The 16,816-nt window shown below is 42.2% G+C and overlaps 1 protein-coding gene across 1 annotated transcript; it reads right to left on the bottom strand.

Moving 5' to 3' along the window:
- Positions 1 to 283: 283 nt before the first annotated feature.
- LOC127905993 (zinc finger protein 572-like) lies at positions 284 to 3,001 on the bottom strand. The gene is made up of 2 exons (XM_052502553.1): positions 2,732 to 3,001; positions 284 to 1,461 (listed from the first exon to the last, which is right to left on the bottom strand). Exons 1-2 carry the CDS (start codon positions 2,895 to 2,897, stop codon positions 284 to 286), a joined length of 1,344 nt encoding a protein of 447 aa, XP_052358513.1. The 5' UTR covers positions 2,898 to 3,001.
- Between the last annotated feature and the right edge of the window lie 13,815 nt (positions 3,002 to 16,816).

Raw genomic sequence — 16,816 nt, 5'->3', positions numbered from 1 at the left:
TATATCATTGTTTTCCCACATGTTAAGTATTAGGCTGATCTAGGATGATCATTCCTTGCATGAACTGAATTAAAAAGACAACACATTGTAACACGTGACTAATGGCAGCTGCTCGGGACTGATGGGACAGCAAGCACTAAACCAGAGAAGGCAGTTATGAACAGCAATTATAAAGAATGTTATTGAAATGTGACTGAAAAAACAATGCATTTAAAACAGTTTGCGCTTACACACGGCAAGAGAGACTACATTCCCAATCTGGCCCTCATACCATCGCAACCACCTAATCATCCCAGCTTCCACTTGGCTCATTCACCCACCCTCCCCTCCCACGGTCATCACAGCTAAATGATTTCTCTCCTGTGTGAGTCAGTTTATGCTTCCTTAGGGTCCCCTTCTGACTGAAGCTTTTCCCACAGTCTCCACAGCTAAATGGTTTCTCTCCTGTGTGAGTCAGTTTATGCTTCCTTAGGGTCCCCTTCTGACTGAAGCCTTTCCCACAGTCATCACAGAGAAATGGTTTCTCTCCTGTGTGAGTCAGTTTATGCTTCCTAAGGTTCCCTTTCAAATTGAAGCTTTTCCCACAATCACCACAGATAAACAATTTCTCTCCTGTGTGAGTCCGTATATGCCTACTTAAGTCCCCCTTCTGATAGAAGCTTTTCCCACAGTCTCCACAGCTAAATGGTTTCTCTCCCACTCCTGTGTGAATCCTCATGTGCTTGGACAGATTCCCTTTGAGTTTGAAGGTCTTGCCACAAACAGGGCAGGTGTAGGGTTTCCCACTGTGACAGAGTCGGATATGGGCCTTTAGTTTACAGGTGGAGGTGTAGTTTCTTTTGCAGAAGCGACATTCACTGGGCCTCTTCTTAAAGAGAGTTACATGCCTCTGCAGGTCAGCTTTCATTGCAAACATTTCGCCACAGTCACGGCAGCGGTGAGTTGTTCTAGACATGGTGCTGGGTTTGAAACAGTGTTCCACTATTGACTGGTTTGGATCCAATGACAGACTGGAATCCAATGGTGGGCTGGGATCCAACGATGGGCTGCTGTCAAGTGCCGCTGGGTCGCTGCTTAAGGTTGAGCTTTGGCTGGAGGTATTGTTTTGATTATCTTGAGGGTCACAGGGAATGTAGAGACCCTTTAGGTGGGTCACAGTAACAAAAGGTGTGAGTTCCACTTGTTTAGGGTCACGCTCTCTGTTCTCCACATTCTGGGTTTGGGGAAGAGTCAAGGACTGAAGTGGGTCCTCCTTACTACATTCACTTTTCACACAGGAAGGAATGAATTTGAACTCTATGATATCAGCCTCCAGACTGGTCCTGAGTTCCTCCTGTTCCTCTTTAATCTGTGGAAGCTCTGGGTTCTCCTGCCCCAGACTGGGGCTCCACTCCTGCTCACAGTGCTGCTGCTCAGGGAGAACCTCCTCTTCAGAGACACCGAGAGAGAGCTGCAGGGAGTCTGGAGGAAAGGAGAGAGGAGCAGAGGTTATTTTTTAGACATCAGGGTTGGGATCAATTCGAAGTTAAAACTAGAATCCTTAGTTAATACATAAAATGTTTTGATGGTTCAGACCTTGCAGCCATAGCTCAGTCTGTTGAGTGGATTCATTTCTCCAGGCTCATCATCACCTTTTTACCAAAACAGAGGCAGGGTAACCCCGCATCATTATTGTTTCAATTAAGGACTCTAGCTTTAAGTAGATTCATGAAATAAACAAACATTCAAATAGAATCTACTATGAATTACTTCTCAATAAACTGATGATATGCTATTTATTTCAAAAGTTGTTTGTAAAAAAATGTATTTACGAATTCAAATCACTTCCTGGTTTTCGTGACAATGTTTGTATCCATGTACGGTATAAGCAAAGATGGTTTGGTATAAAGAGATGTAGAAACCGCTTCTTAAAAATAAATCCCCGATCACGCATGTCGGCGATGTCATGGCGACGTTAACTAGCTAAACGCATGTGCAGACACACGTCATTGGGTCTAACCAGGGCCACGTTCAGTACATAACGTAATAGACCGTCCAATTGAACAAAAACGTATATATATTCCACTGTAACTTGGCATAAGCTTATTGTATAGTTTTACATTGTCTAGTCTGTCCACTCAAAAATAATGTTTCAGAATTCGCGGGCAGTGCAGAATATTTACGTTCGGGGAAAAGTAATCGCAAATCATTAGGCTATTGAATTCAAACGATCCGTTTACAGGTCCACGACCATCTTCAATTGTAGTTCTTTCAGAAATGGTCAAAATATAGCAAATGTCACTGTAAAAGTTTTAAACAGTCTGCCAACACCTCCAGAGACATTTGATCAAGTTCCGCCGTTGCTATATTTCCTTTAAACGGCCTTGGCCTAATTCCAATTCTTCCAAAGTATACAGCAAATGAGCGCGTTATAAAACGATGAGTTTTAATGCTCATTCACGTGCGCAGTTTCAGGACTGGGCTGATTTATAATGGCAAACCGGCGTAGCCAAGTCTATAAATCGTACTATTTGTGTAATTGCGCAGTCTTTTCAGAAATGGAGCACGCATATATGTAATGTGTAACGTTAGCGACTGTTATGAGGCCCCTGGTCTGCCGAACCTGCGTTTGGAAGTCTCACGATGTTGGGCCTCTGGTTTTGGTAATAGTTTTTTTTTTAAACATATTGAAATGGTGATCACTGAAACAGTTTATTTATTGAGCAGAACTGCTAGTGATCTACATACGAACCTACGTTACATCGTTTTATAATCGGTGTGATCCGCAGCAGTCTACGTAGCCGATCATTCTCCTCCTGGTACTCCGCTACCGTTTCTTCAACTGCCCCGAAAATCTCCACAGCTGCCGCAGTTAAACGCTCATTTAAAAACACACGAAACGACTGGAGTTTCGACATATTGCAGTGGACTGAGAGTTGGGTATTTAACTAGTATGGCTTCGTTCACGAGGAAAGAATGGTGACAACAAACCAAACAAACCCGCTCCCAGTTTTACTTCCGCATTATTTTTCTGTTTTTATCAGCGGGTGGCGATCCCATGTGGGTGGGGGGTTTTACTACACACCAATGATAATGGAAATAGATAAGTACATGTGGGGAAACAGTTACATTAAATAATAGGGTGGTCTATGATGATCCTTTATTATTGCACGAACTGAATTGAAAGACCTGCCACGACTTGGAACAGCGTGCACTAAACCGGAGACGGAGAATGCCGTTATCAAGAGCAACTATAAAGACATGATATTGAAATGGGTCTGGAAAACAAAAAGAGTTTAAAACAGAGTTTGCATGTGTATAAAATTTTAGCGACAGTGCCCCCTCAGCATTCTGTTGTAACCTCTCCTATATATCCTAGTAGCCCTGTCGAGTGAGATGGACGTCTGTGTCCTGGTAACAGTATAACTTCCTCCACTGTCCCTATCTCCATACTGGACTCGAACCACTGATCTTCTGATCAAACACACGTGACAACATACCAACCGTTTGAGCTATGGATAAAGACTAAACTAACTGAGGAGTGAGTTTAAGGTATGTTTTTAACTCCATTACACACCAAGATAAATACAGTTTCAAGTTGGATATTCAACGAATATTCCGCTTTCAAACCTCAATAGCTTTCAAACCACTTGAGCCACAGACTCCAAATAAGTGTCATGGTGTTGGAAAAATTGCGCACAACATTGCACAGGTCTTATTTTCAGGATTTGGACATTCATTTCAACAGCTCCTTGGTCCACTGACTACCCTTCTACATTGCACACCCTTTATTTTCTCCATTTTAATCTCACACGTCTTTACATGCATTTTTCAAAGTGTAAAATTTCAATAGCTCTTTGGTCATGTGACCTAATGACCTCAAACAAGGTTCAGAATGTCCACTGACTATGCCTTCATATCACACACTAATATTTGTCTACTTCCATCTCATGCTATTAGACTTAAATCTGTAAGCTTTACAGGCCATCTACAACAAACAATTAAATATAGTTTTTTACCTAATTGTCACATAACAGCTAACCATTCATTATTGAAAATAAAACACTATGTCCACCCAGTCGTCTTTTCCATGGCAGGATCTTCTCATTTTGAAGTACTCTCTTTTTTATGTAAACATAATGGAATTCTGATTAGTTAAAGGCAAATGAATACACAGGCCAAATTTGTATGCTGTTTTCCTTATCACTATAATCTAGTAGTAATTTAGCAGTAGAGATCATTCCCCATTCTCCACACAGTCTAAATTATAGGTACTGAACCATTTACAGGACAATAATAAAAGTAGCATATAGGCTCTTTTTCCTATCACAGAGTGAATACATGTAGAGTGTTTATAGACTAAGAAAAAATATTAAGTGACAGTTTCATCAGTACGTGCTTAAAGAAAGTCATATCACAAAAATCCCAGATGACAGTGACCACCAAATCTATGACATTAGAGAATGAATTGTAAGCACCAAAGTGTGTTTGTCAAAATAATATCTGAAAATGTCAGTTGTTGAACATAATACTTCTATTTGCAATAGCAATTTATGATATATGCAGTTGAGGAATATTCCATGTACCAACACTACATGTAGGACGGACATAAGACATTCCCATATATAGTATATATTTTTTAAATGTATTTTTTATTTGACCTTTATTTAACCAGGTAGGCCAGTTGACAACGAGTTCTCATTTACAACTGTGACCTGGCCAAGATAAAGCAAAGCAGTGTGACACAAAGAACAACACAAAGTTACACATGGAATAAACAAACGTACAGTCAATAACACAATAGAAAAGTCTATATACAATGTGTGCAAATGAAGTAAGATTAGGGACGTAAGGCAATAGATAGGCCGTAGTGGGGAAATAATTACAATTTCGTAAATAAACACTGGAGTGATAGATGTGCAGAGTATTAATGTGCAAGTAGAGATACTGGGGTGCAAAGAACATTTAAAATATAAATAACAATATGGGGATGAGGTAGTTGGATGGGCTATTTACAGATGGGCTATGTACAGGTGCAATGATCTGTAAGCTGCTCTGATAGCTGATGCTTAAAGATAGTGAGGAAGATATGAGTCTCCAGCTTTTGCAATTCGTTCCAGTCATTGGCAGCAGAGAACTGGCGGCCAAAGGAGGAATTGGCTTTGGGGGTGACCTGTGAAATATACCTGCTGGAGCATGTGCTACGGTTGGGTGTTTCTATGGTGACCAGTGAGCTGAGATAAGGCGGGGCTTTACCTAGCAAAGACTTATAGATGACCTGGAGCCGGTAGGTTTGGCGACGAGTATGAAGCGAGGGCCAGCCAATGAGAGCATACAGGTCGCAGTGGTGGGTAGTATATGGGGCTTTGGTGACGAAACGGATGGCACTGTGATAGACAACATCCAATTTGCTGAGTAGAGTGTTGGAGGCTATTTTGTAAATGACATCGCCCGAAGTAAAGGATCGGTAGGATAGTCCGTTTTACAAGGGTATGTTTGGCAGGATGAGTGAAGGATGTTTTGTTACGAAATAGGACGCCGATTATAGATTTAATTTTGGATTGGAGATGCCTAATGTGAGTCTGGGAGGAGAGTTTACAGTCTAACCAGACACCTAGGTATTTGTAGTTGTCCACATATTCTAAATTAGAACCGTCCAGAGTAGTGATGCTGGATGTGCGAACAGGTGCGAGCAGCGATCGGTTGAAGAGTATGCATTTCGTTTTACTTGCATTTAAGAGCAGTTGGAGGCCACAGAAGGAGAGTTGTATGGCATTGAAGCTCGCCTGGAGGTTAGTTAACACAGTCTCCAAAGAAGGGCCAGAAGTATACAGAATGGTGTCGTCTGCGTAGAGGTGGATCAGAGAATCACCAGCCGCAAGAGCAACTTCATTGATATATACAGAGAAAAGCGTCGGCCCTAGAATTCAACCCTGTGGCACCCCCATAGAGACTGCCAGAGGTCCGGACAACAGGCCCTCCGGTTTGACACACTGAACTCTATCAGAGAAGTAGTTGGCGAACCAGGCGAGGCAGTCATTTGAGATACCAAGGCTGTTGAGTCTGCTGATAAGAATGCAGTGATTGACAGAGTCGAAAGCCTTGACCAGGTCGACGGCTGCACCGTATTGTCTTTTATCGATGGCAATTCTGAAAGCAAGGCCAGCCATAGAAAAATGCTTATTAATGTGTAGGCCCACTGACTGGACATTCTGAACCTTGTTTGAAGTCACTAGGTCACATGACCAAGGAGCTATTGAAATTTGACATTTTGAAAAATTATTGTAAAATAATGTGAGATGAAAATGGACAAACTAAAGAGTGGGCAATGTGTAGGCCCACTGAGTGGACATTCTGAACCTTGCTTGAAGTCATTAGGTCACATGACCAAGGAGATATTGAAATTTTACATTTGGAAAATTCATGTAAAAATGTGTGGGATGAAAATGGACAAACTAAAGGGTGTGCAATATAGAAGGGTAGTCAGTGGACATTCTGAACCTTGTTTGAGTCCAGTAGGTCATATGATTAATGAGCTATTGAAATTCAAAGATGTAAATAAATAATTTAAAATAGTGCGAGATGTAAATCGACAAAAGAAATGTGTGCAATGTGTGTCTATACCATCGGGTTAGCTAGAACCAGTTTGAAAGTTTTTTAGGAGTAATGGTTAAATAGCTATTGACATTTTTTAAATTTGATTTGTCACAATGTTGACGGTCCCTAACTGCTGTTGGTGGAGTTAAGGAAAACTACAGGCTGTCGAATATCCAACCTGAAACGGTCTTTACCTCGGTCCATTACACTCACCATTTCTAAACTCGCTACACACAGAGAGATTAGAAATACTCACTTCTCATGTTGTTGTAGCCTACTGAAAGGATCCTTGTTAGTGTAATAGATGCACTTCATTGGCCAGCTAGCCGATTTCCTTTTGCTGCAGTAGGATGTGATGCAGACACCTCTTAATCAGAGGCAATTGCCAAAGACTCCAGCCACCCAAGTCGTAGACTGTTCTCTCTGCTTTCGCACGGCAAGCGGTACCGGAGCGCCAGGTCTAGGTCCAAAAGGCTCCTTAACAGCTTCTACCCCCAAACATTTTCTACGCTGCTGCTACTCGCTGTTTATTATCTATGCATGGTCACTTTACCCCGACCCAGGTGTGCACAATGGTGAACATGTAGTAAACATACTTTAAAGTACGACTGAAGTAGTTTTGGGGGTACCTTGTACTATGTATTATATCTGAGTGTTGGAGCGTGCCCCTGGCTATCTAAAAAAATACAATCAAATTTAAAAACATCTAAATCAAATTGTGCCATTTGGTGTCTGGTTTGCTTAATATAAGAAATGTGAAATGATTTATACTTTTACTTTTGATACCATGATACTATATTTTAGCAATTACATTTACTTTTGATTAGTAAGTATATTTAAGACCAAATACTTTTAGACTTTTACTGAAGTAGTATTTTACTGGGTGACTCACTTTTACTTGAGTCATTTTCTATTAAGGTATATTTACTTTTGCTAATGTATGGCAATTGAGTACTTTTTCCACACCACTGCATGTACATATTACCTCAACTAACCTGTACCCCTGTATATAGCCTCCTTACTGTTCTTTTATTTTTGATCTTTTATCAAATAAAGAAAATAGTTAATTTAGTAAATATTTTCCTACCTGTTGTAGTCGGCACATGTGACAAATAACATTTGATTTGATAGTGAGGCACAAACATACTTAGTTGTAAAGTCAACTCATCTGACAGTGCGAGCTCATGAACATCGCCATGCTATGTTGCGGTCTTAGGTCTCTATCTATGTAGTGTTGTGTTGTCTCTTGTCATGATGTGTGTTTTGTCCAATATTTTTATTTAATTTATTTAGTATTTTTCATCCCAGCCCCTGTCCCTGCAGGAGGCCTTTTGGTATCATTTCATTGTAAATAGGAATTTGTTCTTAACTGACTTGCCAAGTTAAATAAAGGTTAAATGAAGAAAAAAATATATAATAATAATATTCTGCGTGTACTCAGAATATTGTCCACACTCTGACTTTTTATTCTCATTTTGTGACTAAATAGATCTTTGTCATAATGTTCTTTCTTTCAGCTTTAATCCTGTTTTCCTCCTTTGTGTATTTTTTTAACATGCGTCAGTAAATTAGACTTTTACATTTACATTACATTTAAGTCATTTAGCAGACGCTCTTATCCAGAGCGACTTACAAATTGGTGCATACACCTTATGACATCCAGTGGAACAGCCACTTGCATCTAAATCTTTTTTGGGGGAGAAGGGGGGTGAGAAGGATTACTTACCCTTACTTACCCTATCCTAGGTATTCCTTGAAGAGGTGGGGTTTCAGGTGTCTCCGGAAGGTGGTGATTGACTCCGCTGTCCTGGCATCGTGAGGGAGTTTGTTCCACCATTGGGGGCCAGAGCAGCGAACAGTTTTGACTGGGCTGAGCGGGAACTGTACTTCCTCAGTGGTAGGGAGGCGAGCAGGCCAGAGGTGGATGAACGCAGTGCCCTTGTTTGGGTGTAGGGCCTGATCAGAGCCTGGAGGTACTGAGGTGCCGTTCCCCTCACAGCTCCGTAGGCAAGCACCATGGTCTTGTAGCGGATGCGAGCTTCAACTGGAAGCCAGTGGAGAGAGCGGAGGAGCGGGGTGACGTGAGAGAACTTGGGAAGGTTGAACACCAGACGGGCTGCGGCGTTCTGGATGAGTTGTAGGGGTTTAATGGCACAGGCAGGGAGCCCAGCCAACAGCAAGTTGCAGTAATCAAGACGGGAGATGACAAGTGCCTGGATTAGGACCTGCGCCGCTTCCTGTGTGAGGCAGGGTCGTACTCTGCGGATGTTGTAGAGCATGAACCTACAGGAACGGGACACCGCCTTGATGTTAGTTGAGAACGTCAGGGTGTTGTCCAGGATCACGCCAAGGTTCTTAGCGCTCTGGGAGGAGGACACAATGGAGTTGTCAACCGTGATGGCGAGATCATGGAACGGGCAGTCCTTCCCCCGGGAGGAAGAGGAGCTCCGTCTTGCTGAGGTTCAGCTTGAGGTGGTGATCCGTCATCCACACTGATATGTCTGCCAGACATGCAGAGATGCGATTCGCCACCTGGTCATCAGAAGGGGGAAAGGAGAAGATTAATTGTGTGTCGTCTGCATAGCAATGATAGGAGAGACCATGTGAGGTTATGACAGAGCCAAGTGACTTGGTGTATAGCGAGAATAAGAGAGGGCCTAGAACAGAGCCCTGGGGGACACCAGTGGTGAGAGCGCGTGGTGAGGAGACAGATTCTCGCCACGCCACCTGGTAGGAGCGACCTGTCAGGTAGGACGCAATCCAAGCGTGGGCCGCGCCGGAGATGCCCAACTCGGAGAGGGTGGAGAGGAGGATCTGATGGTTCACAGTATCGAAGGCAGCCGATAGGTCTAGAAGGATGAGAGCAGAGGAGAGAGAGTTAGCTTTAGCAGTGCGGAGCGCCTCCGTGATACAGAGAAGAGCAGTCTCAGTTGAATGACTAGTCTTGAAACCTGACTGATTTGGATCAAGAAGGTCATTCTGAGAGAGATAGCGGTAGAGCTGGCCAAGGACGGCACGCTCAAGAGTTTTGGAGAGAAAAGAGAGAAGGGATACTGGTCTGTAGTTGTTGACATCGGAGGGATCGAGTGTAGGTTTTTTCAGAAGGGGTGCAACTCTCGCTCTCTTGAAGACGGGAGGGACGTAGCCAGCGGTCAGGGATGAGTTGATGAGCGAGGTGAGGTAAGGGAGAAGGTCTCCGGAAATGGTCTGGAGAAGAGAGGAGGGGATAGGGTCAAGCGGGCAGGTTGTTGGGCGGCCGGCCGTCACAAGACGCGAGATTTCATCTGGAGAGAGAGGGGAGAAAGAGGTCAGAGCACAGGGTAGGGCAGTGTGAGCAGAACCAGCGGTGTCGTTTGACTTAGCAAACGAGGATCGGATGTCGTCGACCTTCTTTTCAAAATGGTTGACGAAGTCAGGAGGGAGGAGAAGGTGGCAAAGAGCTTCCTAGGGTTAGAGGCAGATGCTTGGAATTTAGAATGGTAGAAAGTGGCTTTAGCAGCAGAGACAGAGGAGGAAAATGTAGAGAGGAGGGAGTGAAAGGATGCCAGGTCCGCAGGGAGGCGAGTTTTCCTCCATTTCCGCTCGGCTGCCCGGAGCCCTGTTCTGTGAGCTCGCAATGAGTCGTCGAGCCACGGAGAGGGAGGGGAGGACCGAGCCGGCCTGGAGGATAGGGGACATAGAGAGTCAAAGGATGCAGTAAGGGAGGAGAGGAGGGTTGAGGAGGCAGAATCAGGAGATAGGCTTTTGATTGAAGCTTTTCCCGCAATCATTACAGCTAAATGGTTTCTCTCCTGTGTGAGTCAGTTTATGGCTTCTAAGGTTCCCCTTCTGAATGAAGCTTTCCCCACAGTCACTACAGCTAAATGATTTCTCTCCTGTGTGAGTCAGTGTATGCTACTTTAGGGACCCTTTCTGATTGAAGCTTTTCCCACAGTCAGCACAGCTAAATGATTTCTCTCCTGTGTGAGTCAGTTTATGGTTCCTTAGATTCCCCTTCTGATTGAAGCTTTTCCCATAGTCTCCACAGCTAAATGATTTCTCCCCTGTGTGAATTCTCATGTGCTTGGACAGATCTCCTTTAAGTTTGAAAGTCTTGAAAGTGGTGCAGGGTTTCCTACCATGACAGAGTCGGACATGGGCCGTCACTTTACAGGTGGAATTGTAGCGTTTTCTGCAGAAGCGGCATTCGCTAAGTCTCTCCTTGAAGAGAGTCACATGACTCTTCAGGTCAGCTTTCAGAGCAAACATTTCACCACAGTCACGGCAGTGGTGAGGTTTTTTAGACGTTGGGCTGGGTTCCAATGGTGGGCTGGGATCCAATGGTGGGCTGGGTTCCAATGGTGGGCTGGGATCCAATGGTGGGCTGGGTTCCAATGGTGGGCTGGGATCCAATGGTGGGCTGGGATCCAATGGTGGGCTGGGATCCAATGGCGGGCTGGGATCCAATGGTGGGCTGGGTTCCAATGGTGGGCTGCTGTCAAGTGCTGCTGGGTCGCTGCTTAAGGTTGAGCTTTGGCTGGAGGTATTGTTTTGATTATCTTGAGGGTCACAGGGAATGTAGAGACCCTTAAGGTGGGTCACAGTAACAAAAGGTGTAAGATCCACTTGTTTAGGGTCACGCTCTCTGTTATCCACAGTTTGGGTTTGGGGAAGAGTCAAGGACTGAAGTGGGTCCTCCTGATCACATTCACTTTTCACACAGGAAGGAGTGAATTTGATCTCTATGATATCAGCGTCCAGCCCTTGAAGCTGCTCTTCCTCCTGACTGGTCCTGAGTTCCTCCTGTTCCTCTAATCTGTCGAAGTTCTGGGTTCTCCTGCCCCAGACTGGGGCTCCACTCCTGCTCACAATGCTGCTGCTCAGGGAGAACCTCCTCCTCAGAGACAGAGAGTTGCAGAAATTCTGAAGGAAAGGAGAGAGGAGCAGAGGTTCTCTATACAGCTTTTAGACATCAGGGTTGGGGTCAATTAGAAGTTTAAGCTAGAATCCTTAGTTTAGAATCCCTAACCACCATACCACCATACTACCCTAACCACCATACTGCTCACCCATAACTGGCATCCAGTTTGTCTTCTTAATAATGGCTATAAGATATTAGCCTTACTACTTGCAAAAATAGTCCTGGATGCAGTCATTGATGAAACACAGTCTGGCTTTATGAGGAACATACACATTTCTAACGATATCAGACTAGTATTAGACATACTTGACTACTCAGACCTAATAACCAAGGATAGCTTCATATTCTGCCCTACCAAGCAAAAAGACAGTAACTGCTAATTTGTTCGAAAATTAGTTAATGTCTTTTTTGCTACATTAAACACATGCTTAATAATGTGGACAAGTATCCTGCCTCTATTGTATTGTGTTTTGGACAAAATGGGGTCATGTTAGCAGTAACTGCATAAAGTTACTGTGAAACAAGGTAAATAAAAGCCATTTTTCTCAGTTCCACGCTATGAGCAGTTACTGCCTTTTTGCTTGGTAGGGCAGTATTGTTTTCCATTTTTATAAAGCATTTGACACAGAGCAGCAGTTCCTCTTCCACTCCCTTGAAATGTGGCATTGGAGATTTTTTATGTAAGGCTATTAAGACTATAGGAATGGTAACAGCTCTATCAAACTGAAACATGGCATCTCACCTAGATTTGAGTTAAAGAGAGGAATTAGGCAAGGTTGTCCCATCTCACCATATCTGTTTTTATTAATCAACTTCTTACAAATTCTTTAAATAATAGTCCTGTACAAGGTATTTCCATAGCTGGTAAAGACATTATTTAACCCAACTGTCTGACGATACTTAACTTTTTCTGGAATATGCTAGTCAGATTCCCATATCGATCAATGTGATAGACCAGATGTTTTTGGAAAATGATTCTATGTCTTAACATTAAGAAATGTGAACTCAAGGCTGTCAAAGATTGTATGACAACCTCATATTATGGTATTCCAGTGAAAGAAGAACTTACATATTTAGGCATAACCATTAATAAGGATCAGAAGTCTAGAGGCTTATTACATTTTAACCCTCTTATTAAAAACCCCAGAAGAAGCTAAATCAATGGCTACAGAGGGACTTATCTTTAAAAGTCCCAATAACCAAGGCTGAGGGTATCTCTAGGCTAACAGGGTATCTCTAGGCTAACATATGTTGCTCTTTATATTATTATGGTAAAATATGCAGAGAGAGACCAGAAGCTTTAACTTAATGTTTAGAAACTGTACCCATTACATCAGGAAAACTGTTGTAATAAACACTTCTGAGTATGGTGGATTGGAATTTTCTAGACTTTACTACTTTAAATAATACTTTTAAGATCAATTGGATAAAACAATTCCTAAGAAGACCCACTTGTATGTAGAACTTTATTCCTCATCATGTCTTCTCTACTTTTGGTCGCCTTAACTTCATGTTGGTTTGCAATTATAATATTGACAAAGTTCCAGTGAAACTCTGCTTTTCATCGGCAGGTTTTCTTGTCATGGTCCTTAATTTATAAGCATAATTTTTCTCCACACAGATATTATATATGGAATCATCAGGACACATTGTATAAAAATACTTATTTGTTTGCTTAAACATTCTGGCTTGTACAGCTTGTGAGAGGAAATGTTCCTAACAAACGTAGCTACAGCATCTCCTCAGAGGTGTGTAATCAGCAGCAAAGTAACAAAGTCTAATGTATTAGGCAAGGTTGGGTCAATTAAAAGTAAATTCAAGTGAACCAACATTCAAATTAAATTATTAGAATATTTATTCAATCTCGAACTGAAGATAATAAGCTAGTATTTATTTTAAATGTTTTTACATTTAAAAGTACAACTTCAAATCACTTCCTGATTCGTGACGATGTTTTCCTCCATTAATAAAACATATTGAAATGCATTTCGCTTAAAACCTAAACAGTTTATTTATTGAGTTATCTAGCTAGCCATCACTAGATCTACATACGAACCTATTCTACATAGTTGTATCTCCGGTGTGATCCGCAGCAGTCTCCGTAGCCGATCATTCTCCTCCTGGTACTCCGCTACCGTTTCTTCAACTGCCCCCAAAATCTCCACAGCTGCCGCCGTTAAACGCTCATTTAAAAACACACGAAACGACTGTAGTTTAGACATGTTTCAGTCGACTGAGAGTTGAAGAAAGGACGATGGTGACAAACACACTCCTAGTTTTGCGTATTTTATTGTTCTGTTTTTAGAAGCGGGTGGAGAGCCCATAAACACAACACAGCGCCACCATGTGGGTGGGGGGTTTTAATACAAGTTACAGATAAATTACAATGGAAATCGATAACTACGTGTGGAAACACGAAACAGTTGAATTGAGTAATAGCGTTGTTATTAGTGTATGCTTGGGACTAATGGGACAGCGTGCACTAAACCAGAGAATGTCATTATCAAGAGCAATTATAAAGACATGCGATTGAAATGGGTCTGACAAAACACTGTAATCTACTTAACACAGAGTTTGCAAGTATAGAAAATGCACTTATCTGGAGTCGACTGAATATCATTGCTTGAGTAGCATTAGGTCAAAATGGATGAGAAATACTCTTGGACAAATGGAAGGAGATCCTTTCTGGAAAGCATACATTTGTATATTTCTGTTTAATCATTACATTATCACATGAATCAAATCAGACTTTACTTATATAACTTTTTGTTTTTATTAATACATAATTTATCTGAAACTGAAAGCTGGGTTAACTGGTTGTTTAAAGAATAGCTCTGTTGCCATAGGGGAACAGGTGTGTGTGTGTTTGTCTGTAGCCAGCTGTGTAGCATGACGCTAAACATTTGACTGTCAACAGCAGGACTCAAGTGTTCAGCCCTGTTTCCATGACTAATGTACCAGGTTTATAATCCACAGTGTTCAGCCCTGTTTCCATGACTAATGTACCAGGTTTATAATTACACATAGTGTTCATCCCTGTTTCCTTCACTAATGTACCAGGTTTATAATCCACAGTGTTCATCCCTGTTTCCTTCACTAATGTACCAGGCTTATAATACACCATGTTCATCCCTGTTTCCATGACTAATGTACCAGGTTTATAATCCACAGTGTTCAGCCCTGTTTCCATGACTATAAAGCACCAGGTTTATAATCCACCATGTTCATCCCTGTTTCCATGACTAATGTACCAGGTTTATAATCCACAGTGTTCATCCCTGCTTCCATCACTAATGTGCCAGGCTTATAATCCACAGTGTTCAGCCCTGTTTCCATGATTTATGTACCAGGGTTATCAACCACAGTGTTCATCCCTGTTTCCATGACTAAAGTACCAGGTTTATAATCCAGTGTTCATCCCTGTTTCCATGACTAAAGTACCAGGTTTATAATCCACAGTGTTCAGCCTTGTTTCCATGACTTATGTACAATGCTTATCATCCACAGTGTTCATCCCTGCTTCCATCACTAATGTACCAGGGTTATCATCCACAGTGTTCAGCCGTTTCCATGATGTATGTACCAGGGTTATCATCCACAGTGTTCAGCCCTGTTTCCATGATTTATGTACCAGGGTTATCATACACAGTGTTCAGTCCTGTTTCCATGTTTCCATGATGTATGTACCAGGGTTATCATACACAGTGTTCAGTCCTGTTTCCATGATGTATGTACCAGGGTTATCATACACAGTGTTCAGTCCTGTTTCCATGATTTATGTACCAGGGTTATCATCCACAGTGTTCAGCCCCGTTTCCATGATTTATGTACCAGGGTTATCATCCACAGTGTTCAGCCCTGTTTCCATGATTTATGTACCAGGGTTATCATCCACAGTGTTCATCCCTGTTTCCATGATTTATGTACCAGGGTTATCATCCACAGTGTTCAGCCCTGTTTCCATGATTTATGTACCAGGGTTATCATCCACAGTGTTCATCCCTGTTTCCATGATTTATGTACCAGGGTTATCATCCACAGTGTTCATCACTGTTTCCATGATTTATTATGTACCAGGGTTATCATCCACAGTGTTCATCCCTGTTTCCATGATTTATGTACCAGGGTTATCATCCACAGTGTTCAGCCCTGTTTCCATGATTTATGTACCAGGGTTATCATCCACAGTGTTTATCCATGTTTCCATGATTTATGTACCAGGGTTATCATCCACAGTGTTCAGCCCTGTTTCCATGATTTATGTACCAGGGTTATCATCCACAGTGTTCATCACTGTTTCCATGATTTATTATGTACCAGGGTTATCATCCACAGTGTTCATCCCTGTTTCCATGATTTATGTACCAGGGTTATCATCCACAGTGTTCATCCCTGTTTCCATGATTTATGTACCAGGGTTATCATCCACAGTGTTCAGCCCTGTTTCCATGATTTATGTACCAGGGTTATCATCCACAGTGTTCATCCCTGTTTCCATGATTTATGTACCAGGGTTATCATCCACAGTGTTCATCCCTGTTTCCATGATTTATGTACCAGGGTTATCATCCACAGTGTTCAGCCCTGTTTCCATGATTTATGTACCAGGGTTATCATCCAGTGTTCATCCCTGTTTCCATGATTTATTATGTACCAGGGTTATCATCCACAGTGTTCATCCCTGTTTCCATGATTTATGTACCAGGGTTATCATCCACAGTGTTCATCACTGTTTCCATGATTTATGTACCAGGGTTATCATCCACAGTGTTCATCCCTGTTTCCATGATTTATGTACCAGGGTTATCATCCACAGTGTTCATCACTGTTTCCATGATTTATGTACCAGGGTTATCATCCACAGTGTTCATCCCTGTTTCCATGATTTATGTACCAGGGTTATCATCCACAGTGTTCATCCCTGTTTCCATGATTTATGTACCAGGGTTATCATCCACAGTGTTCATCACTGTTTCCATGATTTATGTACCAGGGTTATCATCCACAGTGTTCATCCCTGTTTCCATGATTTATGTACCAGGGTTATCATCCACAGTGTTCATCCCTGTTTCCATGATTTATGTACCAGGGTTATCATCCACAGTGTTCATCCCTGTTTCCATGATTTATGTACCAGGGTTATAATCCACAGTGTACCAGGGTTATCATCCACAGTGTTCATCACTGTTTCCATGATTTATGTACCAGGGTTATCATCCACAGTGTTCATCCCTGTTTCCATGATTTATGTACCAGGGTTATCATCCACAGTGTTCATCCCTGTTTCCATGATTTATGTACCAGGGTTATCATCCACAGTGTTCATCCCTGTTTCCATGA

The sequence above is a fragment of the Oncorhynchus keta genome, unplaced genomic scaffold (genome assembly GCF_023373465.1).
Source record: "Oncorhynchus keta strain PuntledgeMale-10-30-2019 unplaced genomic scaffold, Oket_V2 Un_contig_1585_pilon_pilon, whole genome shotgun sequence".
In the NCBI taxonomy this organism is placed as follows: domain Eukaryota; kingdom Metazoa; phylum Chordata; class Actinopteri; order Salmoniformes; family Salmonidae; genus Oncorhynchus; species Oncorhynchus keta.
Note: the sequence above shows the minus strand (reverse complement) of the source record. Positions and strands in the feature narration are given on the sequence as shown.